Source organism: Cygnus olor, chromosome 1 (assembly GCF_009769625.2).
Source record: "Cygnus olor isolate bCygOlo1 chromosome 1, bCygOlo1.pri.v2, whole genome shotgun sequence".
Lineage (NCBI taxonomy): Eukaryota > Metazoa > Chordata > Aves > Anseriformes > Anatidae > Cygnus > Cygnus olor.
In genome coordinates this window covers 57,413,432-57,441,236 of record NC_049169.1, presented here as the reverse complement: position 1 = coordinate 57,441,236, position 27,805 = coordinate 57,413,432, and the positions used below count along the sequence as shown (strand labels likewise).

Sequence of the window (27,805 nt, the reverse complement as noted above, 5' to 3'; positions counted from 1 at the left end):
ATCTCAAAGCCCTGTAAAAGCAAGATGTGCAACATTCTTTGTCAACCTACATGCAAGAGGCATGCTCACAGGTACAAATCTGTAAATGCTCACTTGTGTATTTCCCACGTGATTTTTACACCTTTTCTCTACCTCGCTGTGGGTATGTTCACTGGCAGAGCAATGGAAAACTTCTCTCAGATAAGCAAGCCAGGAAGAACAAAACGGAGGAGTGAAGGTGTTTCTAAAGGAGACTATCTCTCTCCATGCTTCAGTGGATCTCCACGCAGTCAATGGAGGATCATATACAGAGAGGGGTCAGGTTAGGATGCTGGGGAAATGAGCGCACATTGCTAAGAGCATTTGTTTGCAATTTACAGCAGTTTGGCAAGGTGGCAGTGCTCAGAAGATGCTCCAGAGCTGGCTGAAAATGTTATGACTAGCATTCTTTTGACTGAACTGAAAACATACTTCTTTCCAGGGAGTGAGGGCAGCTACCCTGAGCCAAGACCCTGGAAAGTCAACAGGGAACAAGATGGTCATTTAATGTTCTGCGCAAGAGGCTGGTAGTGCTTTTCAGGAGTGAAAGGGACCCCTTGTTTAGTCATCAGAGAATCCTTCCCTTACCCATTCATATCCACATTTCATGGTTATTCCTGTCAGAATATTCCTATTTTTCTGACCTACCATTGTCTGTGGGTGGGATTTAACAGGGTTTGTTTTAGCTTCCACAATTCAGCAGCCTTGCCCTCTTGTATCACTTGAAAAAATCTCATGTTGAAAGGCAAGTCAAAAGGCGGGCCTGGGGAAAGACATGAGTCCTTGTTTGCAGTGCCACAGCACTCCGCTCCACTGCGGTCTTCCCACTAGGCCTTTACAGGAGCACACCTTTCGCTGGGCTCAAAGGAGCTGTTCTTGCTGGATAAAGCCCTGTGTGAAAGTCACCTGGTGGCCCACGTATGCTTGGTTATCACCTCAGTTGCCAGAACTCGTCCCTCCAAGGCCTGAGCGTGCAGCATGCTCTCAGGGTAGGCCCAGCACCATGGCAGCTACCTGCGAGCATGTGAAGGCTGCGGAGCCTTGCCTCTGCCACGCCTGGGCTGAGGTGAGGACAAAGGCTTAGAGCTCCAGCCTGGCAGTGAGGTACAGCCTCAGAAGAGAAAACTTTTCCTCAGTTTACAAACTGAGCTGAAAAATGAAGTGAATAACAACTAAAACCCAGCTCAGGAATGGATAGTGCAGCTACATGCACAGGCTGGGTTTATTGGATGCACTTCAAAGGAAAAGCACAATAAAAGGTTAGTTTAATTGGTTTCCTTTTATTTGTCATAGCTTACAAAAGAACCGTTCTTTCCTAAGAAACACAGTAGCTGCATGCATACAAGCTGGAAATGTTGGGGTACCCACAGCCCAGCCCCGAAGCAGAGCCCTACCACTGAGTTTTTCTTGGGGAGACCAGGAACCGCATGCATGCTCGCAGTCCCACACCTTGCACATCTGAGACAAAGCAAAGTAAGTTTTTTTTTTCTTGGTCTGATTTCCAATGGAAACAAAGCTTAGACAACACTCTGTGTTTGAGAGCTTCCATCCCCTAAAGCTTCTGAGCCTCTACCTGTTTTTCAACAACCCCCCATGAAAAGAGAGTATCAAAATACAAATCAACTTTCTCCAATTCTTGTCAAAATAGGGGTTGGGCAGAGGTGGGGAGCCCAGCTGAGGGCTTATGGCTGTGGCTGATGAGCTGTGGTGCTTGATGCTGGGTCAGATTTCCATGCCACCCAACTGCTAGAGGCCATAACCCCTGGGGCAACATAGAGAACATGTGGTGCGTCTGCTCTTTGGCCACCTCCAGTCATAACTTGGTGCAGTTGTGTAAACCAAGGAGATTCGTCAAGGTTGATGCATCCATCTATGAAGCTGGGTGGTTGAAGACCCTGGTTCATTACCATTACTGTCTTCAGATATGGCTAAAGGGGCCAGTCCCCCTAAAACTTTGGATTTCCTGAGCAGGACATACCCATTCATGACCACATTCCAGTCATGTGAGCTGTCCCATCATATCTCTGTAATTGCCACTAGATCAAATTCTTTTTTCAGTTTGACCTGCTTGATGGCCAGCCAGCCCATGGGCATCAGCAGGCAAACATGTTTTGCACTAGTAGAACATGCTGCCTTTTGTCCTGTCTACTGGGGACAAGGGATGAAAATATAAATACTCTGAGGAGGTTTTGGATTTGAGAGGAGGAAACTGAATGAGTGAACCGTGAGAGGCTGACGGATTGAAAATTTAAATAAATGGATTTTTCAGGTCTTTTTATGTATTTGTTTTACTGCCAGCATTATGATATATTATGCCACTCTCTAGATGTAGTTCTTTAAATTTAAGAAGCACTGCAGAAGTCCCGGACTCAGCTGCAGAAGGCTTGTCCCATGGGAACACTCATATGGAGGTGATCCGTACATCCCCACACCCAGTGGTATTAAAGCTCACTGATGCTTAATGAATGAAACTGATAATAAACTGTGTAATGTATAAATAAAATAAGGTGGATGTACAAACACAGGCATGTGTGCTGTGGTGTTTGTACACAGGAGAAGGAGGAAGGATGAGAGGGAGAAAAGAAAGTGGTTTTGAAGTGTGGCACACTGTGTGATATCAAATTAGCTGCATGGCTGAAACCAGGGAAATAAGAGCAAATTAGATATGACACCTTTGGGGAGGATTAACTCATGAGAAAAAAAAAAAAAAAGATTTGAAGGTAACATGATAACATATAACACATTTGCAGGCAAACCCTGTGGAGATGAAAAAGAGCTGTGAGATCTTACATAGCAGAAATGCTAATAAGAGCAAGCAAAGCAGTCACCCTCATCGATCAGGACATAAAGGGAAGCATAGGCAGGGCTGGAGAGAGAGCCTGACACTCCACCAGCCAGTGTGAGTGTTTTCTACCATTTAAAGTGCTTTCCTCATTCCTGTGGCTCAGGGTGCCCTGAGTTCAGGGAGGACTCAGCTTTCCATCTTGAGGCTGTGCTCACTTTGGGCACCCCTCACAAATGTGGCCATGACCTGCTGCATCTGCTGTCTCTGTCATGAGCCAGAAATGAGAGGTGGGGCAGGCTGGGGCTGAACTACACAGTGGTCCTGCATCCTGGAGGAGGAACACAGAATAGCAGGGAGGCTAGGAGGAGCCCAGCACCAAAGTGAGAGCTATGATGAAGAGCATGGAGCATGTGGAGAGTCCAAGCACAAGACATTTCTCTCTTAAATGAGGAGTTTCTCCACAGGCACCACTCTTCCTCTGTCCTCCTCCTTCTCTGTCCCACACGCTGGGAGTCGGAAGTTTATTTACATATTGCTACTGTCCATCAGTCTCTGTAGTTCTCTCTTCCTCTTTCTGTCTTGTTTGCCCCTGTAGCTCTGGCTATTGCTATAGGTTCAAGGGTATAGGGCCATGGCCTGGCTGTGTAATTGGTGTCCTTCTCATACAGCAGCCTGACCTTAGCATCCCTCCTTCCTTACACCTCTCTGCTGACCACACTATGTGCTGATCTTGGTGAAGACGGATCGCAGCAGCTGGGCTGGAGATGGGCAGGAAGCTATTTAATAAGCAAAATTATAAATAAATAAATAAATAAAACTATCAAAAAAGAAGCAGCAATATGATTTTACCACCAGTCATTGTGCAAAAAAAAAAAAAAAAAAGGCTGAGACCACAACATTTGCATGACAGTGTATCTGTCTGCCTGCACGTCAGCCACACCACAGTTATCTGCCTACCATCACCCCTCATTCATCTTTCCTTGTTAGTCATTGCCAAGCACCTCCAAGCGTATTCCTTATCAAAGCACTGAGCTGCTGTGAACAGGCTGTGCTCTAGCTGGGAAGCAGGGGCTGATGACAGCGCTCAGCCCACCATCAGGAGGCTTGGGAATCAAGTTATAAACCCAGATTACTTCAGCCCCAAGTTTCCCCTCCATTTCAGCAACAGCGTGGCCCTCTTCTTGAAGCTGTGCTGGGAACCGCAGCAGATCCTGCCTTGTTTTGCTGGAAAATATCACCTGGCTGCCTGGCTGCCATTTTGCTCCCACGTGCCCCAAGCTCACAGATAAGCCTGCCCGTGAGCGTTACCCAGGCTGCAGTCCCGCTTCGCCGGGATGCTGATGCCCCGTGGAAGCAGTGGCGGCACATCCCGAGGGGCCTGCTGGACAGATCAAAGCTGGGCCGTGCAGCATGTCACCACGACACGTGCAGCACAAATGCGGGGCATTCGCCTCTGTTTATGTGCTGCATGCTCCATTGCTTTGCATTTTTCAGTGCTATGAAAGCTTCAAAAGCTCCATTTACATTAACGAGCCCATAAAGCATAAGGTTATTAAATGTTGTTTATAGTACCCCGTCTGAGAAGCTCATTCAGTTACCAGCTGGCTCAATTTTTACTAAAGCTAGTTTCAGGAGGGCGCCAAGTTGTATCTGCATGTGCTGTAGGAGCTCACGTGGAAAGGACAAGAAAAAGAACGACAACTCAATCACAGTGCAATGGCTGAGTCACTCTGTAGTAGGAACAGTCAGCATTTTCAGAGCTTTTTAATTGGAAAGAAAAGCTGTGTTTTGAGGTCATTGTCTTAAGGAACATATTTTGCATTTGCATCTTCCGTTTAAAAAGTCATGGTTTAGGTCTTTCCATCACCTGATAACCACTGCAAAACTAATAAAGGTACAGTTTATGTTGAGTGAAGGGTATCAGGAACTGTGGCTGGGCAGGAGATGGCTGTGCAGAGTGTGGACTAGGTGAGAGCAAGACTGTCAGCATTGGCATTGTGCAGAACAGGCATTTTTGGACAGCAGCTGGACAAGAATGGTTGGAAAAGAGTTTAGGCAGAGCTAAGGGAGATGCCTGGTGAAAGCTGCTGTGAAAGGAGCCCAAGGTTTCATCCATGTGGGCCTGAGTTCAGACTGCCAGAAAGGGGGGCACTAAGAGTACGTTCACGGTTTCAGGGTTTCTTCTCCAAGAAGGAAGCCTAAAGTGGGGTCTCTGGCCAGACTTCCTTTGGCTGAAACATGTTAAGAACACATCTAGGAAGGTCACTGGTGAGTTTTCTTTGTGGTTCTTAATTGCAAGAGTTAAAGTAGCAGTTTAGGTACAAGTGTAGGCACAGACGTGCATGCAACAAATGCCACCAAGAACCTACTGCAGTGGTCCCAAGCACTGGGAACTGGGGGCTTGGAGCATGGAGCAGGGCAGAGGGGCATCTGGTGTTAGTATCTGGTATGAAGTGCCACTTGGGTGTGACAACAGCATCAGCAACCTATGTCCATGAATCATCAGGATGATATATTTTATTTTATATCTAAAGTCAAATTTTACAGATAAGGAAATGTTCTGGAATAATTCTAATGGAGATTTTCAGTTCAAAAGGATACAAGTAAAAATACCGTAAAAATGGATGTATATTGAACCATGTTTGCAAAACAGGGGCAGCTTTTATTTATTTTATTTATTTATTTATTTTCCTAAACCATTCCACTCTTTTCAGTCAGCCCTGATTTTTAATACTGAGAGCAAAGGCCACAAGCTCAAATATTGACAGGGACTTCATTGCAAAGATTACAAAAGCAACTTGCAGCTTAGGCAGATCTGAAGTTTTAAGCCATGCAGACACCATGAAAAGTATGAATGGAAATCCATTGAACTTAGAATTTACTCAGGAATGTTTAAGGAAAGGCAGTTCCAGGGCTGTGTAAAAAAAAAAAAACTCAAAAGCTTTGGAGAATCAGTGGGAACCCTGGAAGATCAGACACTTTATTTTTTTCTGAGAATACTTAGGATAGAGATCTTTGGACAATAGATTTTATAGAGACAATTCCAGTATCTCTTGGTTTCAGAGAGATAATAAATAAATAAAAATAAATAAAATTACTACACAGATGCTCCAAAGGGAAAATGTGTATAAGACAGGCTACAGGACAGCACTAAGAGTATATTCTACTTGGCACATTATGTATGTAAGACAACACCTATATGGTAAATCATTTTCCTCCTTTCTTTCTTGTTTTTTTTTTTTTTTTTTTTTTTTTATCCCAGATCCAGTGGGACAAACTCATCACTTCATGAAAGATTTGGCAGCTCCCTCCAAGTCCTGAACCTTATCCAAGTGATAATTATATCTGTTTGAAATCCAGGAGCTGAGAACTAGCCTCAAGCCACTCAACAAAGGCTTCTCCAGTGCTCTGAGGAAGCAATGCCGACACTTCCCTTCTCGTTGTCTACCTCCTGCTGAAACGTATTTGCAGAGTTTCCTGAAGCCTTTAAGGCTTTTCAAGAGATCTGGTGGAACTAGACCTAATCTCTCATGGGGTATCATCACATACAAAGACAAAGGAACACCCCCACGGGCATAGTTAATGCAGACAAACATAAATGGCTTTTTTTTTCTCCTCAAGTTGCAAACGTGTAATTAATCTCAGTTCAAATTTACATGTTTGATCTGCTTCTTTTAGACATTACGCCTCAGATGTCTTTGAAGGAAAGGGAAGACCCTGTGATTTGATCTAGAGTGCCTAGGATATGCTTGGTGTTTACGTGGGCAAATCCTCTGTGTCCAGAGCTGGTCAGGTGCTGAGGGCCCAGGGAGATACGCTTAGCTCAGTGGCTGAAACAGGTCCACGGGATGGTAATCCAGCAGCTGCTGGGTGAGCCCAGCTTTAAAAGCCATCAAGATGGTGGTACAGAAATTAATATGTCTAAGGGATGGAAAGGAGCCTGATCCATCTCCTGCTTGTGTTGGTGAAGGTCTATACATTGGGTTTAAGAGGTGTTGGGTGGTATCTCTAAAACACTGTGCATGGGAAAAGTGGTGGTGACAGCCACACAACTTCTCACTGCTTGGAGTACGATTTTTTCTTCCTTCCATAGTCATGGAAAAACCTCCATCAAAGGAACTCCCTCGACAGAGCCTTGCAGCAACACCTGCTGTGAACTTCTCAGCAACACAACTAATGGAAAACCAGCACTGATGTGCTCAGTGGTTCAGCTGCTCCCTCAGCCCACAGAGAAAGCAGAAGTGCAGATCTCTCCACTTTGTAAAGGACTTGTCCTTCTTCCTTACCACAAGGAACACAATGCACCTCGATTCCCTCTGGGCTTGTGGCTGGTGAGATGCTGGCTCCTTGTTTAGGAGGACAGGAGCTGATGTATGTCTCAGGCTGGACTGCTGGGGGAAATGCGCTGGCATGCTGCTGGAGAAGAAACCATGGCAGTATCTGGCACAGTGGACAGCTCAGATGTGTGCCGGGGTCAGATACAGCTCGTTGGGTCCCCCAAGGGAATGCCCACTATGGGACGGTGGTGGGTCTCAGCAGTACCATGGGTGAGGGATTAAAGGCTGCTCCCCAGGAGGAAGGCCAGGGAGGCAGTGCTTGGACCATCCTCACATGAGGGCAATGTCTCTGCCACTGTGTCCACAGGTCCTCCAGAGCCACAGCTTCAGGTAAAGGGCCATCTAAAGCCAAGCAGATCAGCTCCACCTTGCAGGAGGACCTTCACACCAAGCCATTTCTCCAGGGCTCCCATGAGAGGCGAGGCGCCTGGGCACCTGTGGCACGGTGATGGAAACTTCTTGCAGATGAGAGCCACAGCAGGAGCTCCCACAAATAAGCCCTCCAAGTCCTCACTCCTGTAGTTTAAAAGAAAAGAAAGGAATGGAGATGAAAATGGATCCACTTCAAAAAGGGAAATTTCCATTTGAAGTGCTGAGAATTCAAAGCCACGTTCGAGTCAAATCCTCCCCAGCAGCAGCCCTTTTTCTCCCCTCAGTAGTGCGTATCAATTTCTTCTGACAACAGTTTCATGGCTTCGGGATAAATAAGCCCAACTTCGTTGGTATTATATTTTACAACTACAGACAGACCACGGAGATTAAAATTCCTGGGATGAGTCACCACAGGCGGGGAGGGGGGAGGTGGGCCTGTAGAAAAGCTGGTGTTGTGAAACACGGGCTGAACACGAAACACGCCGAATCCAGCTTTTCATCGCCTGGGCTCCACAGACCAGGGAGGAAGGCGGCCATGTGAGGGGTGACCAGGGCAGAGTGAAGGAGGCACCAGCACGAGGAGCCCCACCACAGCACCTCTGAGGCCTGCATGCTGGGTCAGCCATTAGGTGCAAGCTGGGGACACCCTGAGGTCTCCTCACCTTTCATGGGCTGAGAAGTGCAATGTCTTGGTTTGATCTCAGGATTTTTTGGAGTCTTCCATGAAATACACTGAAGCAAAGCCCCTTGTGCTGAAATGTGCTGCTGAAATGCTTCCTGCTAAAAAAGTCAGTCAAGAGCTGTCCCTCTGCCCACTCCAATCTTCTTCCTCACCCTCCAGACAAAGCAAACTGATGAATTGAATGGGAAGTCTAGGTGAGGCAAATAGGCTTCATCAGCAAAAAAAAAAAATGCTGGAGAAAGCCCACCCCAGCTTGCCCTGGAAAACTGCCTTTGCTGGGAGCATAGCCAGAAGGAGCTGGTGTAGGCCACTGGTGCATGCCTCCCTGCTTACGGCTGCCCTGCACACAGGAGCATTCAGGACAAGTACACCAAGAACCTTTGCTGGACAACTGAAGATATCCAGAAGCTATGTTAACTTGTTTCACACCCAGAACGTGTCCAGGGTCTAGGTAAAGAAGGACTCAAATCTTCCAGGATTGTCCCAGCCCCACTTCCCGAATCTCCTGCTCCAAGCAATGCTGGTCTCTGCTGAGGCAGGCCTGTGGAAGGTTGGTGGGAGAGGTCCCTAGAAGACTTCCCTGACTCTGCAGTTGGCATTAATATTAGGACTGACTCAGTTATGAGTCTGTCTGGATTTACTTTTCCACAGCACACTGGCAACAGAGCAGGGCAGAGGAGTAGCTTCGGTATTAGTGACTCAAGATGACTATCTAGTTCACCCATAGCTAAACCTAAGATCAAACCAGTAGAAAAGTAGCTGGCAATTATCTGCTACACCATCCTACACCACAGATGGCGCTCAGCAAGCATGCGTGACAGAAGATGGAGCAATGCAATGCTTCCACTCACTCTTGCCCAGGTGTATGGAGTTGCTGGCACACTGCATGTCAGTGCTACTGACACACTCACCTGTGTTGGAGAGGCTTTCTAAACTCATGACACACAGCAGCGGTTCCTGAGCAAGTGAACACCACCTCAAGGAGTGTCATAAGCTTGGAAGTGCAACTGGTGGGGGAGCTACCACTGAGGAAATGGAAGAGTTAGCATTCACTTGCTCTGTTTTTTTGGTTTTGCATTGGACTGACAGATCTCATTTCTCCCTTGTTGATCTGCTTGCCTCATGGCTGTTTTTTGGGGGGGCAGCAGCACAGCTGAAGGCTCAGCAGGGCATTTCCTTGAGTGATGGTGACATTCCCCAGCAGCTTTGTCAGCTCCAGGGCATTTCATGGGGCATGCCGTAGGTCACACAGGGCAGTTCTGGTCTCCCAGGCTGCCCTCCTGGCACTTCTCATCCATGCCTCACTTCTTTGCTACCTTCAGCCTGCTCTTGTGCTATGTGTGCATCTCCAGATGTGCTATCTTCTTATTTTGCAAAGAGAAGTCAAGGCTGCACCTAGATAGAGCTACTCAGTGAGCTTTTTGTGCCAGGAAGGAGAGGCTGTGTTTTCATCCTCCTCCTGGTGGCGACAGTGGGAACCCAAACATCCCCATGAGTAACCTGACGCTCCCTCAGCTTCTGTCCTTCCCTCAGCTTCCGTCCCTTGGCACATGAATGCATGCACATGGCAAAAGCGAGGAGCAGCATTTAGCACTTCACACAAGTCTAGGAACCTAGGTCTAGGTCTAGGTCTAGGTCTTAGGAACCTCTCTGGCACTGAACTCAAGGTAAGGATCTGGCTAGGGGCTCTGCTTTGTAACCAGGGCACTATGAAAAACTTCAAAATCTGGAGTGACTAATGGAAACTGGACAGTTTATAAGCTTTCGTGCTCTCAGTTTAGATCACAACAGGAGTGAACCCCTCCCTCCAGTGGTGCCAGAAGACCAGGAGGAGATGGGCACTCGGAGCTGCTGCATGCCTGCAAGGCATGGTCCCTGATTCAGAGCTTAGTATTTAAATCAGAAAGACTAATAAAAGACCACTGTCAGATAGAGCACCAAGACACAGGAAAATGAAATTACTTGACATCAGTAGGACAAGTCTCCAGTGGCTCAATACTGAAAGCTGCTCTCTGAAGCTTTCCCCAGATGCCTCAGCGTTATGCCAAACTTGATCTGTGATGGAGGATTCACTTTCTGCCAGAGGAATAGGGAGGGAAGAAGACAGCAACGATGCTCTTGCCTGCTATTGATAATAATCAAATAGTTTGAATTCCTGCCCAGGAGACAAGGAAATGAGTATTTGTCTCACAAACAAGGCTTCATGTTTCTCAATCAAGATAAAACTTTTGCCTCGTCCACTGACCAGTAATGGAAGAGCTTGCGGGGTTTGACAGGAAGAGCAGCCAGGAGCCTGTGCATTTTCTGAAATAGGATGGTTTTGGAGGCCTTTCAGAGGCCCTGGGTCTGAGGCAGGGACAAGAGGGACAAACTCTCTCTGGAGCAGAACCCCGTCACCCCAAATGCCTGTGAGCAGGGATATCCCTCCTGCTTCCCAGCTGGCTGCCAAACAGGCACCACAGGCCCCTTCCAGGGCTGCTTCTGTGCCATGGGGGTACCCTCCTGCTAGCACAGCCCTGGGTCACGGCCTCTGGCTGGGCAAAGAGGCTTCCCTTCCGCTACAGGGTTCAGTCCTTCGCTGCAGACATGCACAGGCATATGGTGGGAAGGGAAATGACAAAGCCCTTTATGGGCTAAGCTCAAAACACAGCCAAAATGGGGAAGAAAGCACTCATCACAGCCCTTTCTCTATCTGCCTGGAGAAAAGGAACAAAAAAAAGCCCTCCTGTGATAGGTGAATGGAGAAAATCCCTTTGGCGACAGCTACAATATAAATACCCTCTGGGAAAGAAATAATTTACAGTGATGCTTTTTTCTTCCTCGTCCAAGAAGTGGTTAAGGATTTGGCAGGGAAACAGTGGAGGAACTGATTGGTCTATCTATGATTTTAAAGCTTGATAACTTGTCTGTGAATGCCACAGATTTATAGCCTAACAATAACAAGCGTTAGTCAAAAATAAAACAACCAGCTTTTTCTTTAAAAAAAAAAAAAAAAGATTAAAAGTGCAAACAGGTTACGGTTCTTAAAAGCCAGGCGCTGGCTAACGGAGTGATTTATCGGCAAGCTTTATTCCAGACGGGAGACCCACCTTTCCTTCTGCCTGGAACTGTAAAAAAGGTAATGAGGAGTTATGGGGTGTAACTATTTTTGGCAGTATAGCAGGGAGCCTGCTGCCTGGGGACTGAATTAGAAATGCAGAGCAGTGCTGGCACCCTGAGACCCGAACGCTATAACCCAAAGGGCTGCCGGTTTCTTCCCCATGGGGATGCAGTTGCCCACAGGTTTCCAGAGACCTCTGCTATGGCTCACGGCATTGAAGAGAGACTTCCTGGAAAGCTGCAGGAGTTGGAAGGCCCAGTGAGGCTTTGGTAGTGGGTCTGAGTCCTTCCCCTGCCCGGCAGCTGCTCTCAGCCCCCATTCAGAGCGGTTCCTCGGAGCTGGCGGTCGGTGCTGCCACGGCCTTCCCCGTGAGCAGCAGTGCCTGTGGCTGCTGCCTTCCATGTGTGAATGACCACACGCACACCAAGGAAAGTGAAAAGCAGCAGTATGGGGCAGAAGCACGTTTGGATGCTGGTGCTGACGTAGAAGAGCTGAGGCCAGGCTTCATGCAGTCCCTCAAGCACTCCAGACAAGGAAGGATTCAGAGATCCAGACCCTCCTCCATTATTTCAAACGCTTGCTTTTCATCTCCCTCCTTTCCCTTTCGATTTTGTCACGAAACCCTTGTCTAGTCCTCAGGCATGTACCTTCACAACTGCTGGCAGCCTGCTGTTCTCCACGGGTGACTCTTCCCTGCCAGCATGCTCAGGTTTGATTATCTCCTGCAGCTTAATTGACTCGGATAATGAGCTGCTGCTCTAATGCACCAGGGCTTGGGCATCACCACGCGCACACCCACGGCCACCTCTTCACCCGCGGGAGGGAGCTGCACCCCTCCTTCCCGTCTGCTCCTTCTTCCCCTCCTGAACAGGTTCCCCAGGTTTGACTTCAGAGGGCAGCGCTGGGATCCCGGCCTGACCTCCCACCGCATGCTTGGACCGAGACCAGAGCGGGAAGAGCCCAGGATCTCCACCCCGGCTCCCCAGCTCAAGGCACATCTTGCACGCTGTAAGAAAGGAGCTGGTGCCTCGGTTTCCCCAGGCACTGAGGGAGCAGGAAAGCAGGAAAACGCTTCCCTCCCTCCCAACCTGTGCTGGGTAAAGCTGAGCCCAGGTGGAAGGGAGGGTGCTGGCTGTAGATCAGCAGTGTGGGGGGAAGCAGCAACCCCAGGTACACCTGGCGCCTCCTTTTAGGAACAGGCTTCACCGCAAGGCTGACTCAAACACCTCGGTATCAGAGGGAGGGCAGCTCAGTCCCCGCGTTTCCTTTGCTAAGCTAGTAAATGCCAGATCAAAAGCTGGCAGAAGGCTCCATTTCCCTTTCCTGGTCCTAATCTCTGCAATTAAGATGAGTGATTATTTTGGTTTCTGGATGTTATATACAATGTGAACCAAAGCAGCCTTCTGGGCTTTAGGAGGGAGCAGGCAGTGAGACAGGGACGTGCTCAGCACCACCACAGCCAGCAGCAGCGCCGGCGGGGGATTGCTCCAGTGTACCCACACGTCTGCCCCGGGAGCTCGGGGGCTTTGCTGTGCCCGCTCCTCTCCTGCCGGCCTTTGACCTGCACAGCACTCCTTCTACATATCACAATAATTATTAAAAAATAGTAGCCAAAGCCCCGTGAGCGTCTGGAACACGAATTAATTCTCCGTGTTTTGAGGATGCCAGGAGGTTGCCACCTCCCTCTCCCTCCCACACTGCAGGGGACAGAGCACCTGCTGCAGATGCCTTCAGCCTCTGGCTGGGGACCTGCAGCCCTCCTGCTCCTTTTCTGCCCCAAACCTCCTGCTGTCACCTCTCCAGGCAAAAAAAACAAAACAAAACAAAACAAACAAAAAAAAATAGAGTCGGTGGTGATCAAAACCACTCAAGCTAGGACAGGGCTCAAGAGAGCAAAGCAAATGCCAGCTACGGGCAGGGCCCTCTGCGTAATTGAAGCGTTCCCTCTGCAAGCAAGGGAGCGTGCTGGCACATGCTGCGGGAGGGATATCGCTTTGTGAGATTGCTTTGAAGGCTGGGGGGCGGAGGGAGAAGAGAAGAGGCCAGTTAAGTGTGTTTATGTTTGAGAGGAACAAAGGAGAGCGGAGGAGAGGCCGGGGGTGCCTGCGCCAGAGATGTGTCAGAGATCACTTGTTCCTCCTGGGCCAGGACACCAGCCTGGGACCACCAGCGGAGGAGGAATCAGCGTGTGCGAGGAGCTGTGTTTAAAACTGGGAGAGCAAAGAGATGGGAGAAATTCCCAAACAACTCAGGATAGCGATAAACATGACACAGGTTAGACACTGCGCTCCCAACCAGCACAAAAACACACCGTGGCAAATAACAGTGCAAGCCCGTACCTTGCTGGACCCTTCTTTGGGACCCCAGAGCCACCAAAAATTTTGCCAAATGGATATTTTGGCAAATAAAGCACAGCATCCCCTGCTTAAAACACTGCAGGGAGGAACTGCCTGTCCTGGGGGGCTCTTACAGGGCCCAGGGGTGCCCCAGCAAATTGGGGATGGATTTATAGGACTCTCAGTCACCCAGCACCAACAAAAAAACGAAGTACATTTTCTGTTCGCTTCTTAATGCTGTGCTAACAGTGACAGGAACAGCACCTGCACAAGCCTTTGAGCACACCGCGAACGGCAGGCTCCCGGCAAGAAAGGAAGTGCTCACCCATGCTCACTGCACAGCACGAGTCGCTGCAGTGAGCCCTGCCAGCGGAGAAAGGAAGGTGCCTTCTGCTTCCTAGAGGCAGAAGTAGCTCTGTTTTGGCAGGTCCAATTTGTAAGTTAAACCGTCTTGTTCTCAAGCACAGAGCAAGGTAAATGCAGCAAGCTATCCTCACTGAAAGACAAAACCTGCATGCAAGAGCTGATTTTATTGCACTGCCTAAAAGCAGATATAACGCAGACGCCCCCTGCAAGCCTCAAGGCCAGCAAACTTTCTGCTGCAGGTCATGCTACAGGTGACAGAATCGACCTGCTGGGCAGGCAGTGGCCAAGTGCCTGCTGTTAGACAGAAGCATGCGACAGCTCCGGGGGTGTAGGGTAGGTCCATACCTCCTACCTACGGTTTTCCACCAAAAAAGTAAATAAAGACCCCTAACAATTGTTCACCAAAGGTGAACACATGGGCACTTTGGTGTTGAAGAGGTGCTTCTGCAGTCACCTGTATTTCAGCATGTGAATTTTAATATTGCCTGCCATATTAATATTTAATTAAATTATTATTTTGTTTATTATTATATTTGTTTTATTTAATAATAATTAAATAAAGTATTTGATTAATTAAATACTTACCTATTTATTTTTTTAAACACAGACTGAAAAAAGAACCAGCGGATCTATCTGGAGAAAAAGTCAGATTTTAATTAGAACATCCAAATTTAAATACAAGTAACAGAACTGGGAAACATCTTACATTTTTACTCTCACTTTTTAGGGGGTTAGGAAACCACCTGTCTCCTCTGTACAGCACGATATATAACCAAAACTAAGAGTAGCTCTGCAACAGGAAACCAAAATTGCCATCACTTTTTGCATTCTTAAAGGCTAGCGCATGAATGCTGATGCTCAGAAGAGGCTTAAGGCATATATTTGAGAAAGCACCTACATGGTGCACGGGATTTCTGCTTATTATTAAGAAACTGGAATTTGTTTCAACTGCACAGGTAGGTAAAATTGCAACAGTAGGAAAGGAAAACTGTTTCAAAATGCTTCTTTATTTTAAAATATGAATGTTTTAACAGCTCCCTTGCATCTGACATCAGAGAGTCTGCAATATTTATAGACAGAAGCTGCTGAATGGAGCATGCACTTCTGCAGAAGACTGAGACCAACAATTTGTCTTTCAGTCAGCGGCTCCGTGAGGCTAATTCACATTGCTACATGAAATTATTTTTGTTTGAAATTCAGTGAGTCTGTCTCAGACCTCAGAGATAATCTGGAGCAATTCCACAGGAGAAAGCAGAAAACAAGGCACTGCCTTTAAAAGTCGGAACCAAAAGGAATCAAGGCAGTGACTAGTACTGCATGTGCTGCCTCTGACCCTGCAACAAATACAACACCGCAACTTAGGGAACCAATAAGCAGAGTGATTAAGACAGCAACATGCCATTATGCATCTTGGGATCAACACGTGTCTGCTAAGATCCTAAACCTAAAGGGATGTTTCTTCAAAAGGCAGTCAAGTCATCACTGCCTGCTCCCTTTACAGGAGTCCCCGGCAAGGCTCCGTTCTCACTCTGAGATTTTCCTCCGGCTGCCCTCTCGTGTCTGCGTGCAGGCTTACAGGCAAGGCTTTACCTACCCACTAAGAACCCAGCTAGCCCCAAGAAAGACAGATCGTAGCTACCACACTTGTAACCAAGCTGACAAAACAGCACTGCACTGCCCTTCACCTGTATCCTGCCATCTGCACATTTCTTTGCAAGGTCCATCGACTGAAGTCACACGATGCTGCGGGTACCAAGCTGGTACTTAGAGGTGGGCAACAGACATTCCAGCCACATAATAAAGATGACACAGACACACTGCAGTGTCCATCTTCCCATTTTATTTATAATTCCCAATATGATCTACTGGTCAGCCCCCCCTCCGGTCTCATTTAATGAACATAAAATAAACATCGGCTGAAAGCAGTTACATCCTACTGGGCTTGACCCTGCAACACGACCCACTTCGGTCAGTTGTGGGACACAGCAAACATTATCCAATCCAACTTTCACATGCTTAGGACTCTGCAAAACGTTGGATTAGCACATCTCTAAGTTGTTAAGTCACAACTTTTATTGGGCAAACAAAACCTTTCAAAGTAACAAACCGAATCCTACTACCATTTAGAGAAGACTGCAGAACGCCTACTTGGGCTGAGCCAAGTACCCCAGGTGCTGTGGTACATGGGAGAGGGTGCGGGAAGAGAAGAGGACTGCGCCTCAAGCCCAGCTAATCCCTCTCAACCCAAGCGGGAGACCACTCCCAACTCCCCAATTTTTTACCCATCTGCAAACAGAGCGACCTCTCCCTGCCCAGCAGCACTATTCCCTGCCTATCAGAGTACTTCCGTATGCAGAAAGAGCTCCACGCACTTGTGTGTGGAGACAGGAGGTCGGGCTCATAGGCCATCTTTGCTGATGGAGGTGGTCTTGCAGCACAGCAATTAGTGAGAACCCAGGCAAGTCTGAAGTCCTGCCTGTGCAATAATCAGCCAAACGGGCAAGAGACTGCATATCAAAAGCCAAGACCGATTTCTTTCCCCTTTTCTCCCAAGAAAAGAACATCATATAACAAGGAGGTGGAGGGGGGGAGGGGGGCATTAATTTTGTGTAGAAGTCATTAAAAATAGGGGTATCCTTCACTGCTGTGTTTCCAGAACAGGGATGTGATATCTGAGCTTATTACAGAGTCCAAGAGGTATGGGAAGATTCTAGACAGTAGCAGAAGGCCTGGAGATGTCACTGGGTTTCTGCTGCCTTGTCAATTTCTAGCCTTTTATAACAGCAATAGGTCTCAATTTAATGGCTTTCTTGCTGATGCCAGCTGCATGGCAGGTATTAACCACATCTGTCACGTTCTTGTAAGACTCTGGTGCCTGGCGGGGGAAAAGAAAAAAAAAAGACAAAATTATAAACAACCCAAAGTCACAGGAAGCTGGATGCAGGCTTTTGACATCCCTTCTTTTCTTTGCGGAAATTGAATCACGGAAATTGAGGATGTAAAAGTAGGTGAACATATTGAGAATCCAGCCATATTACACATCTGAAGTCTAAGAGATACTTGGCTTTAAGCTTTCACCCCATTTCAGATAAAATGCTATCTGTTTTGGTTCAGTTTTCCCAATATCCTCAGATAATCCAAACCCCCGGCAGGTGAGAACATCGGGCCTCAGCACCTGGCAGGAAGTCACTCCAACTTCCTCCTTACAAATAGCCTTTAGGATTTATCTTCGCTGCCTCTAAGTGACAGGAATCAGGGCTGAACTCTAGAGCTCCCCCTTGAGCACTAGGAAGCCACCCCTGAACAAAGATTTTAGCAGGATCAATACATTTGTGCAACACCAGCACCCATAATAGCAGTTACAATCGATTAAACATACTTCCATGAGTGAGGCTGTCAACACAAGAGACATCCTATCGTGTTAATGTAGAAGAACTGGAAGACTTAACAATCAAGGTTTCCTAGCTGTTTCAAGTTTTTTTCGTCTTGAGCAAATGTAGGAATTTGTCTTAAGATGCGGACTTGTCATACACTGCTATGAATCTACGTGACAGCTACAAAGTACAGTAAATTTAAAGCTGGGAGAATATCATTCAGAAGGAAGAGAAGCCACAAAACATAACTACTTTTGTGATGCTCTCACAAAGATTTTTCAGGTTAGATACTAATTAACCCTATTGCCAGGCATGAGAACAGGGGAAAAAACATAGCCCTCAAAACTTGTCAGACAGGCATCTCCCCTTTCAGCAGGATTTTGGGGACAGAGAAGACTTCACAGTTTTTTTCCAGAAAATTGGATAGCTCTGTCAGGAACTGAAGAAGCTGTATATATAGGGAACTAGCGATTACTCAGCAGTGCCAAGGACCAAGTCAGGTAGGGTCATACAGCCACAGAGCAAGACCCCTTTTTCCCTCTCAGATAATGAAACGTAAAACTCACTTCTTCCATGACCAGTTTGGGAGAAGCAACACGGATGGCAATGCCCATGTCAGCCAGCTTGTCCAATACATCCTGGAAGTCCAAGTTACGTCGAGATTTGGCTCGAGACAGTGCACGACCCTAGAAAGTAGTTTATTTAGCTCTGGTTTTTGTAGCAGTTTGGAAAAACAGAACTCTCTTACTAAATCAAAAAGAAAACAACAGATGCACACAGGAAAACTAAGCTACATTCCCAACTGCTCTGAAGAAAATGAAAGAATGTTTGTCAGAACGTCCACAAATATAAGTGGTTGTAAACACTGACAAGGAAGGAAGTTGACTTCTACAACAGAACCCCTGGAACATTTCGGGGTAAAGCTTGACATCTGGTGCTATACCCAGCACATATTCCCAAGTCAGTTTACATTATAAGCAAATACAGAATAGCTGAGGGCACAGAGCACAGTAAGCCACAAAATGGAAGATGAATTTAGACTTTAGGTGACTGGCTTCTGCATAACCACACATCTGGCATGATGGATAGGAAAGTTTTGTATGTAAACATGCTAGTCTGCAAGTGTCTTCTTACCCGAACTCCTTGTCAGTGTTCACGATTCAGAGTTTTCCCAGAAGCTATTTCTCTTCCTCAGTCATCTTATCTCACACCACAAATAAAAAGGGAGAAAGTCCCTTTTTCTAACTACTGAGGAGTTTTATAAGGACAACCTCAGGATTATTAATGCTTGTTAGCTCAGAGATACCAGGACTTTTAAGAGGAGCTCATTCTCCACATCTTCACATTAATCTTTGCTTTGTATAAAGGAGCACCCCCTAAATTTTCTCCAGGAGCAGTCAAAACTACTCCGTAAGGGACAAAGAACTTCAAGTGTGCAATCCTCCTGGCCTGGGACTACTGTGGCAAGGCTACCTGCATTACCAACAGATGCACCACACACTGGATTACCCTTTACCAACTTTGTTTGCTGGATGACAGTCCCATTCAAACCCCTTCTTGAAATGCTTTTTGACTTACAGCTCCATGGCAAGTAGTTCCGAAGGTCTCAGTCATGCCTTGCTCTGTGCCCGTAAGAACGTAGCTACAGGTGCCCATGGTCCCACCGATCAAAACAGGCTGTCCGGTCAGCTGTGGATGCAAACAAGTCTTAACTCACCCAGCAAAAGCCTACATCCTTAATAAATGTCTGAGAAGAACCACATGTACAAAAAGAGAGGCCAGGTTCACATTCTCTCAGAACATTCCTGCTTGCCTCGAGTGCCTGATATCAAGGATTCTGGAAACCTAACTGCACTGAATGATGTAGACCAGTTTATCAAAGGGCCTGGGTCCAATAGACAGACAAATCACTGCAGCCTGCCCTAGATATGACATTTTCAAGAATCTTCCAACTATTGTAGGAGTGGAGCAGAAGCGGGAGGTCAATGTCCCAAAGATCTAACAGACAAGCAAAATGTCGCCATCCCACTAACATCCCACAGTTTCCACTGCCATTAGCTCAAATAAAGAATTCAGAGCATTCGGATCTCTGTTAAGGACTCTAAAACTGTCTGATTCATCCAAAATTCTCATCTGATTTCCTTCTCCCACAGCTAAACTTACTTGATAATCAACAGCAATAAGAGGATGGTGAGGAGGGAAGGCTCTGGTTGACCCTTTTCTGTGCACCAACAGAGTTCGCTCCTTCCCATCTACCACGTGTTGCTCCACTTTGGCAATGTTGTGAGACACGTCATAGATAACGTGCATATCGAGGTCATCTGGGGTTGTGTTGAAGACTTTGGCAAAGGCCTAAAAAGAGAGCAAACCGTGATGTGAAATACAAGACGATAACTGCTGTGTACATGGGGAAGCTATACAATATTTTTAGTAATTAAAAGCAACAGATTTTCTCGAAAATGTTTCTTACCGCTAATTTAGTGACCAAAACACTTGGCGTGGCGGGTGAAAAACCTCAGTCAAATTCAGCCATGGTGGAATTGAGTACAACAGTGCTGAGTGTGACAGAAACAGACTGCCTAGACCGTTTATCTGCTCATCGGCAGTTTTAATGCTGGAATTCAACCCGGTATCAATTAGACAAATTCTGTCAACTCTGAAAAGATGGCTTTTCTTGTATTCTCTTCTTCCAGTATGAGGCATGCTAAAAATACTGCCTAAGTAGCTTCTGCAAGTGCAATCCAAGTGACGTTGAGAGGTTTTAAACAGATTGTCATGACTATTAATTTATGTAAGTCTGTCCAGAAAATGCAGCTTAGGAAGCACAAAACCAAAAGTTACATTAAATACTGCAGCTTCCCTGTGTTCCATACACCTAGGATAAAGCAGGACATGCATATCACAATATTTACCTCAGCAACAACTCTGCTCCTACCTGTCTCGTTAGAAAAGTCATAGAAGAGCGGTTGACCCACGCATAGTTTCCAGCAGCTGCCATTCCTTTCAAGTAATCCTGCCCCTCTGCAGAGGCAATCCTGGCGCATGCTAGTTGCCGATCATTCACTATGATTTTGTCCCGTTTCATAGCTTTTTCCATAGCCACCAATGCATCTGGGAAATAAACAGATATCTAAGTGACTTCTTCATTTTATTTCAATCTGTGGGATTAACATGGGTGTCTATAATTTATATTCTAAAACTGAACATATCTGTCCAGGGGTCAAACCTACAGTTTCCTCTCAAACGCAGAAGTAATTTTGCGGCAGAACATTGCTGTTTGCAAACAACATTCCTCAAGACTATTTTTAGAAAGAAAAGTTAAGGTGCTGAGGTGTACCAGAAAGAATTCTCCACTTAGACAAATGCAGTTCAACCTATTGGTATGTTCTAATAATCCAAGCACTTCACACAAACAATAAATGCAGATGTAGCACCTTTTTGTGACCTAAGAATTAGGTCTTTTCTTCTGCAAAAATGCCTGCCTCTGTTACACCAGAGATTATCACCTCACAATCATAAGCAAATATGTTTAAAGAGAGACCCTGAAGCTGACACATAATTCAGTGAAAATCTCCATCCACTTTTGATCATACAGTAATTTAGTTTGGAAGATTTAGAAGGGAATTACCTAGTTCTATCTCTTGCTCAGAGCAGCTCCAGCTGGACGAAGTTGCTCAGGGACTTAGCCAAATTCTGACTATGTCCAAGGATGCTGGTTCTACAGCATCAGTAGACATTTCCAGCATTTGAACATTTTAACGTTTTCAAAAAAAATTAAAGAAAATTCTAGCATCTAACTGGAATTCTACATGCTCTAGTATGAGTCTGTCATCTTTTATCCTGTCCCATAATAGCAAGATCAATACTCTGCAAGACCAAAGACAATTACCACTTTGGTTTGAAACTTATCGTTGCTGCAAGGCTTGCAAAATGAAGCAGACAAAACGCAAGACAACCCCTAGCAAGGCAACTCGGAACAGACGTGACAATTGCACTGTAAGAAATGCTATTTTTGGTGCTGGAATTTACTGTCAATGACAAGATTGTGCTGAAGAGTTTGCTTCACTCCAGTCACGTACTCCAGTCAGATCGTACCTGTGGCAACCTGGTGGCCCAAACCCCTGCTGCCACTGTGGATCATGACGCACACCTGCCCTTTGTGGTCGATGCCCATCTTCCGGGCAGCGTATTCGTTGTAAATGTCATCCACGACCTGGATCTCGGCGTAATGATTTCCTGCTCCCAGGGTCCCCAGCTGCCAATCACAACACAAGGATCAGACAGTGCCAGTAAAGCAGCCTCTGGGAGCACACACAGAATATGGAAAATAGGGCAAATTGCTACAGAAAGGCTTTAGTTTTAGTAAAGTTCTCCCAGGGAGTGGGGAGGAAGGGGGATGATAAATGACAAGCTAAAAGAAAGTAGAACAAAGTAGCATCATCAGAGTCCTCTTTGTTCGTATTCATAACAATTTTTACTGTTTGAACAAGACTGCAAATAAACGAAAGGACCAGGATCTACAGAATGCGTTGCCACTTTTTTGCAACTGACTTATGCCTAGTTGAAAGACAGAAAACGTACAGAGCACTGAGAACCTATCCTTCAGTCTGTATAGGAAAGGCAGTCTTATACTTGCTAATAACCCCAGAGGGAAATTACAATATCCTGTTAACTAGGTTCTTAAACCTTTCCAGCAGATTAAAGGAAGATTTTTCATTTCCAAGACCCAGTTTTTCCTATTCCATACCAGGTGATTCCTTATTTGCTAGGTGAATGAGAAAACTAAGGACTTAACATTATTTTGTGGTTAAAATGCTGTAGTCTGTTGCAGCACCACAATTCATAAAACTCAAGAAGTCATACAGAAGAAAACTTCAGAAATGGTAGCATTATTACAGCTATCTCAGAAGAGTTCCACCCAGAGCAATGACATACCACGTGCAGAAATGAAATCCAACCCTTGAACTTTAATTCAAAGTTCTGAGCTAGTCACATTTATTAAGACATCCTTCCTTGCCCTGCTATTAACTTGCTGAGCAAACTGAAAAGTTACAGAACAGCTTGCCTGTCTCTTAACAAAACTATAACTGGATAGTGAAATGCCAGCAAACATGAATTCCAGTACTAGGAGTTAACTGCTGAAAACCTGATGGCCCAAGGGACCTTGGGTATGCTCAGCACTTACTGTTTTTTTGTATTCCAGTTCTGTCAAGAATTATTCAGAAACAGCACCACCATCTCATACTTCCCCCTGCCCACAACTGCTAGGCAAAGCTTCAAGAAAAGATACAAAATCAGAGAACTACTCAGCATCTCACATTTGAGCCCTGGGAGCACTCACAACCTTCCTGAAACAGCATTACCTGAGGCAGGCCCCTTTTCTTCGCTCTTGAAGAGACCTTGTTGGGATCGGCCTGCAGCATTCTTCCATATTCCTCACAGTGCTCCTTGTCCTCTGCCCAGGCATAGCCTTCCCGGAGAGACCAGTCCACACCCATCTCTAGTGCCTCTTCCAAATCCCTGCAGTTATCAGACACCTACATGAGTGCTATCCTTGGAAACATTCAAAACTCAACCAGATACGGCCCTGAGCAACCTGATACAATTTTGCTGTTAGACCTGCCTTCAGAGTTAGCTCTGCTTCGTGCAGGGAGTTGGGTGAGATGACCTCCAGACATCCCATTTAATCTAACTTATTCTATGATTTTACGATTAGCCCCCAGCTCCCCTAATAAGAAGCCCAACTTCTTAATAATTCATGAAAATCAAGCTCTATAAATATATTAACATTAGATAGATCGTTGCGTTTTCCTCTTTGTTGTCTGAGGAATATCCTGCTTTCTCCCTCACCCCTTTCCAAAAATACCTTTACATGTAAGAAAGTTTTCTGTCGGGGGAAGTAAGAACCTCTTAAGAACCTTTAGTTACGTCAAGGTTTTAAATGGAGGAAGAAACAGGTGACTGTACACTGATGATTACGCTTTTCCTCCTGGAGAAGCACATGTGTAGAAAGAACATGAACAGGTTTAGAATTTTTCCCTCTTTTTTAAAGCCTCCCACTGATGAATCTTTCATCAGCATAAACATGAGAGATGTCCCCTCTACTGATGTACACACAAAGCCATTCTCTCACTTGGCATTCATGGGGATGACACCCTTGGAGCCGACACCAACAGGAATATGGTCAAACATAGCTTGGGCGAGCTGCTCCTTCACAGGCTGCACATCACTTTCATCCAAATTTGTACGCAGCAAGCGGACACCACAGTTGATGTCAAATCCGACACCACCTAGAAGCGTAGGGAAAGCCATGGAGTTAATAAAGAGAGTGCTGATGGTGAGCATTTGCTGAATATTCATCTTAAATCAGTGTCCTGGCTGACAGGGAGCATGCACCAAATGCTGTGATCTTACACCTTCTTTCTGACACAATACTGTAAATAAAGCAGAACAACAAGTTTCATTTTAACAGATTTACAAGAAGCCTCCGATTTCAAGACAGTCTTGCAGAAAAAAGAAGAACACTAAAAACTGACACACACAGCTTTCCTGTCTCAAGCATATGCTCTATGCTTATGCTACTTGCCCCAACAAGTAAACAAAGAGAAGTGGACACAAATATGAAGTATACTGTCCACAGAAATTAGACAGGATATTCCAGTTCTCCTGCCTCAGGACAGAAGAAAAATGACAGATGAAAATCTTAGCCTAGTTCTCTGAGATAAGATGTTCTTAAAAGCAAGTCCCTGAAAGCAAGGTGTTTATTAAAAAGTCAGAAATATTGTAAGGTTACATTTTTAATAAATTGTAGAAATATTCTCAAAAAGGGTTTACAAATGTTGCTCAAATAAAAGAGTCAATTCCTTATCAACCTGGAGAAACACATGTTCAAAGTCTTGTGCTGTCTCTTCAAGACTGAGGGATACAACAAGCACAAGCCAAAAAAACAAAGGGCAATCGTCTCTGTACCGTTTAGATGTTTCCAGTGTAACCACCTGCTCCATAAAGATTCTGAGTGCAAGAATTTAAGTGCCTTTTAACTCTGTAATTCAGACATCTCTCACCTTGGTCCTGTGTATACGGTAGTGTAAAGACCTGCCATTTCACCTGTTTTTCAGCCACCACTTACATTTCTCAGTGCAGGTTAAGTCAGTCTTGAAGAATCCTTACCTGGTGAAACCACTGCTTCAGGATCATTCATGTCAAAGGCAGCCATGTTGCCAATGGCAAACCCATAGCCCGAATGGACATCTGGCAGGCCTATTGATCTCTGAAAGAAAACGAAGGAAATTTCTAAGTCCCACAAAACTCTGTACAGCACTAAGAGTCATCTTGGTTATACTTTGCCTTGTGGTAGTGGTTGTCACACGTGCAGACCAAGACACCAAACAGAGAATGGATGTTCAGATGAAGATGGAGTAAACACCTGAATTTGGGTTAGTATCCAAACACATACAGGTACAGGAGAGACTGTCAAAGAAAGCAGAGGGTAGCTGATCTCACTCTGAAGCGAGCACCCCGTGGCTAGGCAGCTGAGAAGCCCCCTTGGCTCTATTGACTGGATCAAGAAAACTTAACACCTAAATGCAGAAGCTGTGATCTCAAACTGAATTCCAGCATAGCCTTTTCCTGGACCCAAGAGTCCTTGTATTCACATCCTATGTAGGCAATAGCTTATGGGTAGCATGCAGCAGAGATGTAAGAGTGAAGATTAGTTTCTCTTTACCAAGTTCCATCTAGGTACATCCACAATACTTAAATACTATAAATGTAACCAGGAAGGCATTCAACGCTATTGAATAATATCATATAACAGTCAGTGTTTTTCCTTCTTACATATGTGATTAAATATTGGCCAAACACTGCATGCTCCAAGTGAGAAAAAGTCGTTTGATACAATAGAATAAGATAGGAGTAGCGTAGTTTTAATTTATAAAAGAATTATTTTAATTGAACCTTTTCATATTACTACCAATTAAAAAAAGTGAGAACGTGCTTCTACACAATGGTGGAATTTCTAAGCATGGCAAGTTTAAATTAGGGCAGCACAAACAGGACTCCAAAATCTTTTTTTTTTTTTTAATTAAAAAAGAGTCCCAAACACCCAGAAAAGTGTCAGAAATTGGAACTTTTCAACTGTGTTGTTAAACTGTCATCACGCATGTTTTTCAGGGGATTACGTGCTTCTTTTGCACCCCCTTCCCATCAAGGAAAAATGTTGTTTAAAAAAATAAGTGAAGATCTAAATAGAAAGATGATCCTAACACTTCTCCTACAAACTGTCAGCTGTAACTCCCATTTCAGCAGAATGACAGGCAACCTTTTACTGCAGCCACAAATTGAAAACTTTTGCTGAGTCACCATAAGAAACAATTAAAAAAAAACACACCACAATTCTGGTACTTGTTAATTATTAATATAAGCGATACTGAACATGAAAAAGATAATTTCCACACTGTAGTTTAAGCTTACTGAAGAGTGGTACAGCCTAGTACACTCCTCCTACATCCTTCTGCTTCATTTCTAAAATGTGTGGGGCCAGGTAAAAGAGTGTTGAATGCAGGGGAAGGCTCACTGCCAACGCTAGGGCAGCAATGATAACGCAGACAACACTGTCACCTTCTGCTGTCTCCTCGCTTCCCCAGGCACTGCAGGTCAGCAGAGATGACTCAGAAACAACACACCGACCATAACAGCAGTGGAGAAAAGGTGGCTAAAGCAAATTGAAATAGCCAAAAATAGCAAAGCCAAACAGGCTTCATGTTAAAAGGGAATCAGTGAATCTTAGAATGGCTCGAGTTGGAAGGGACCTCGAAGACCACCTAGTTCCAACCCCCCTGTCGTAGGCAGGGATGCCACCCACAGGAACAGGTTATCCAGTGCCTCATCCAACCTGGTCTTGAACACCTCCAGGGATGGTGCATTCACCACCTCTCTAGGTAACCTGTTCCAGTGCCTCACCACCCCACGAGTGTAGAATTTCCTCCCAAACTCCAATCTAAATCTCGGCTCTTTTAGTTTAAAACTATTCTCTCTTGCTCTGTCATTATCTGACTGAGCAAAGTGCTGCTCTCCATCTTTTTTATAAGCCCCCTTTAAGTACTGAAAAGCTGCAATGAGGTCGCCCCAGAGCCTTCTCTTCTGTAGGCTGAACATCCCCAGGTCTCTCAGCCTTTTTCGTAGGAGAGGTGCTCCAGCCCCTTGATCATCTTTGTGGCCCTCCTCTGGATCTGTTCTAACAGCCCCACATCCTTCTTGTGCTGGGGGCCCCAGACATGGACGCTGTGCTCCAAGTGGGGCCTCACGAGGGCAAAGCAGAGGGGGACAGTCACCTCCCTCCATCTGCTAGCCACTCCGCTTTTGATGCGGCCCAGGATCCAGCTAGCCTTCTGGGCTGCAAGCGCACAGAAGTAAGTGAAGCAGATACCTTCACTTCTGACAAGCTAATTTTACAGCCTGTCCTTGCAAGCACTCCTTACTCAGAGACAGGTTCCTGACACACCAACCATCTTAAAACCAGCTTTGGTCCACAGCCCTTCCCACAACAGAGCAGCAAAGAGCATTTTTCGAAGCAGTTACTCACGTGAACGATGCCAGGTAACGCTGCCACGTTCCCAATCTGCTTCATAGCAGGCAAAAACCCACCCGCACCTAAAAAAAAAAAAAAAAGAAGAAAAAAGTGTAAAAAAATCTGATAAATTACTACGACGAGGCACTTTGTACGTGGCCTGCTCATACCCCAGGGCTCCTCCACAGCCGGCCCAGGGCTGGCTCCGAGGGGGCAGCGAGGAGGCAGCGGGGCCGCACCACACCAAGGCACTCACCCCCGCCACGGCAGGCGTTGCGCAGCTCCTCGAACATCAGCTTCTCCAGCGGGTCGTTCACGTAGAAAACACCCTCCACCTGCGGGGGGGTGGGGGGAGAGCCGTCAGCGCGACCGGGCCCCGCCGGGCCTTCCCCCCCCCCCAACCCCGAGCCCTCCCCACGCACGTGCATGTTGGGCACGAAGCCCTTCTTGATCCGCCAGCAGTTCTTGTCCAGCTTGTCCAGGAACTGCAGCTCGTCGTTGTAGCTGCGGCTCATGGCGGCGCCCTCCCGATCCCGCTCGCCGCCGCCACCTCAGCCTCGCCGGTAACAGCGGACGGCGGCCGCCCAGGGACAAAACCTCCTCCGCCCGGCTCCCCCTGGCGGTGTAGGGCCGGGCTGCCGCCGTCCCTAAACGTCTGTGTGGGGGATGGAGGGAGGTAACGTGGAGCAGGCCCGCTGGGCTGGCAGCACTGAAGGGGAAAGACCTCGCACCGAAATGCAGGGAGAATAAAGTACCTCTGCACCCCGGGGAACGCTGACAAAGACGGTGCAGAATTAGGCTTTTAAGAGAAACACGCACCGAAACATTCAAGGGTTGTAGCTGAGGTGGCTAAGCAATGTCATGTGG

At 46.3% G+C, this 27,805-nt stretch overlaps 1 protein-coding gene across 1 annotated transcript; it reads right to left on the bottom strand.

The window, feature by feature from the left end:
• Nucleotides 1-15,821: 15,821 nt before the first annotated feature.
• Nucleotides 15,822-27,557, bottom strand: RTCB (RNA 2',3'-cyclic phosphate and 5'-OH ligase). The gene is made up of 12 exons (XM_040559667.1): nucleotides 27,361-27,557; nucleotides 27,195-27,273; nucleotides 26,954-27,021; nucleotides 24,541-24,640; nucleotides 23,504-23,660; nucleotides 22,734-22,890; nucleotides 21,466-21,625; nucleotides 20,306-20,481; nucleotides 19,534-19,722; nucleotides 18,949-19,059; nucleotides 17,937-18,056; nucleotides 15,822-16,871 (listed from the first exon to the last, which is right to left on the bottom strand). Exons 1-12 carry the CDS (start codon nucleotides 27,451-27,453, stop codon nucleotides 16,764-16,766), a joined length of 1,518 nt encoding a protein of 505 aa, XP_040415601.1. The 5' UTR covers nucleotides 27,454-27,557; the 3' UTR covers nucleotides 15,822-16,763.
• Nucleotides 27,558-27,805: the final 248 nt, after the last annotated feature.

Excerpts from the sequence above, each read along its gene's own strand:
- RTCB (XM_040559667.1), bottom strand. The coding sequence starts at position 27,453 with ATGAGCCGCAGCTACAACGACGAGCTGCAGTTCCTGGACAAGCTGGAC. Across the intron at positions 24,641-26,953 it reads CGTTACCTGGCATCGTTCAC|AGATCAATAGGCCTGCCAGA; the intron begins GTGAGTAACTGC and ends GTTTTCTTTCAG. Across the intron at positions 16,872-17,936 it reads CCAAACTGGTCATGGAAGAA|GCACCAGAGTCTTACAAGAA; the intron begins GTGAGTTTTACG and ends TTCCCCCGCCAG.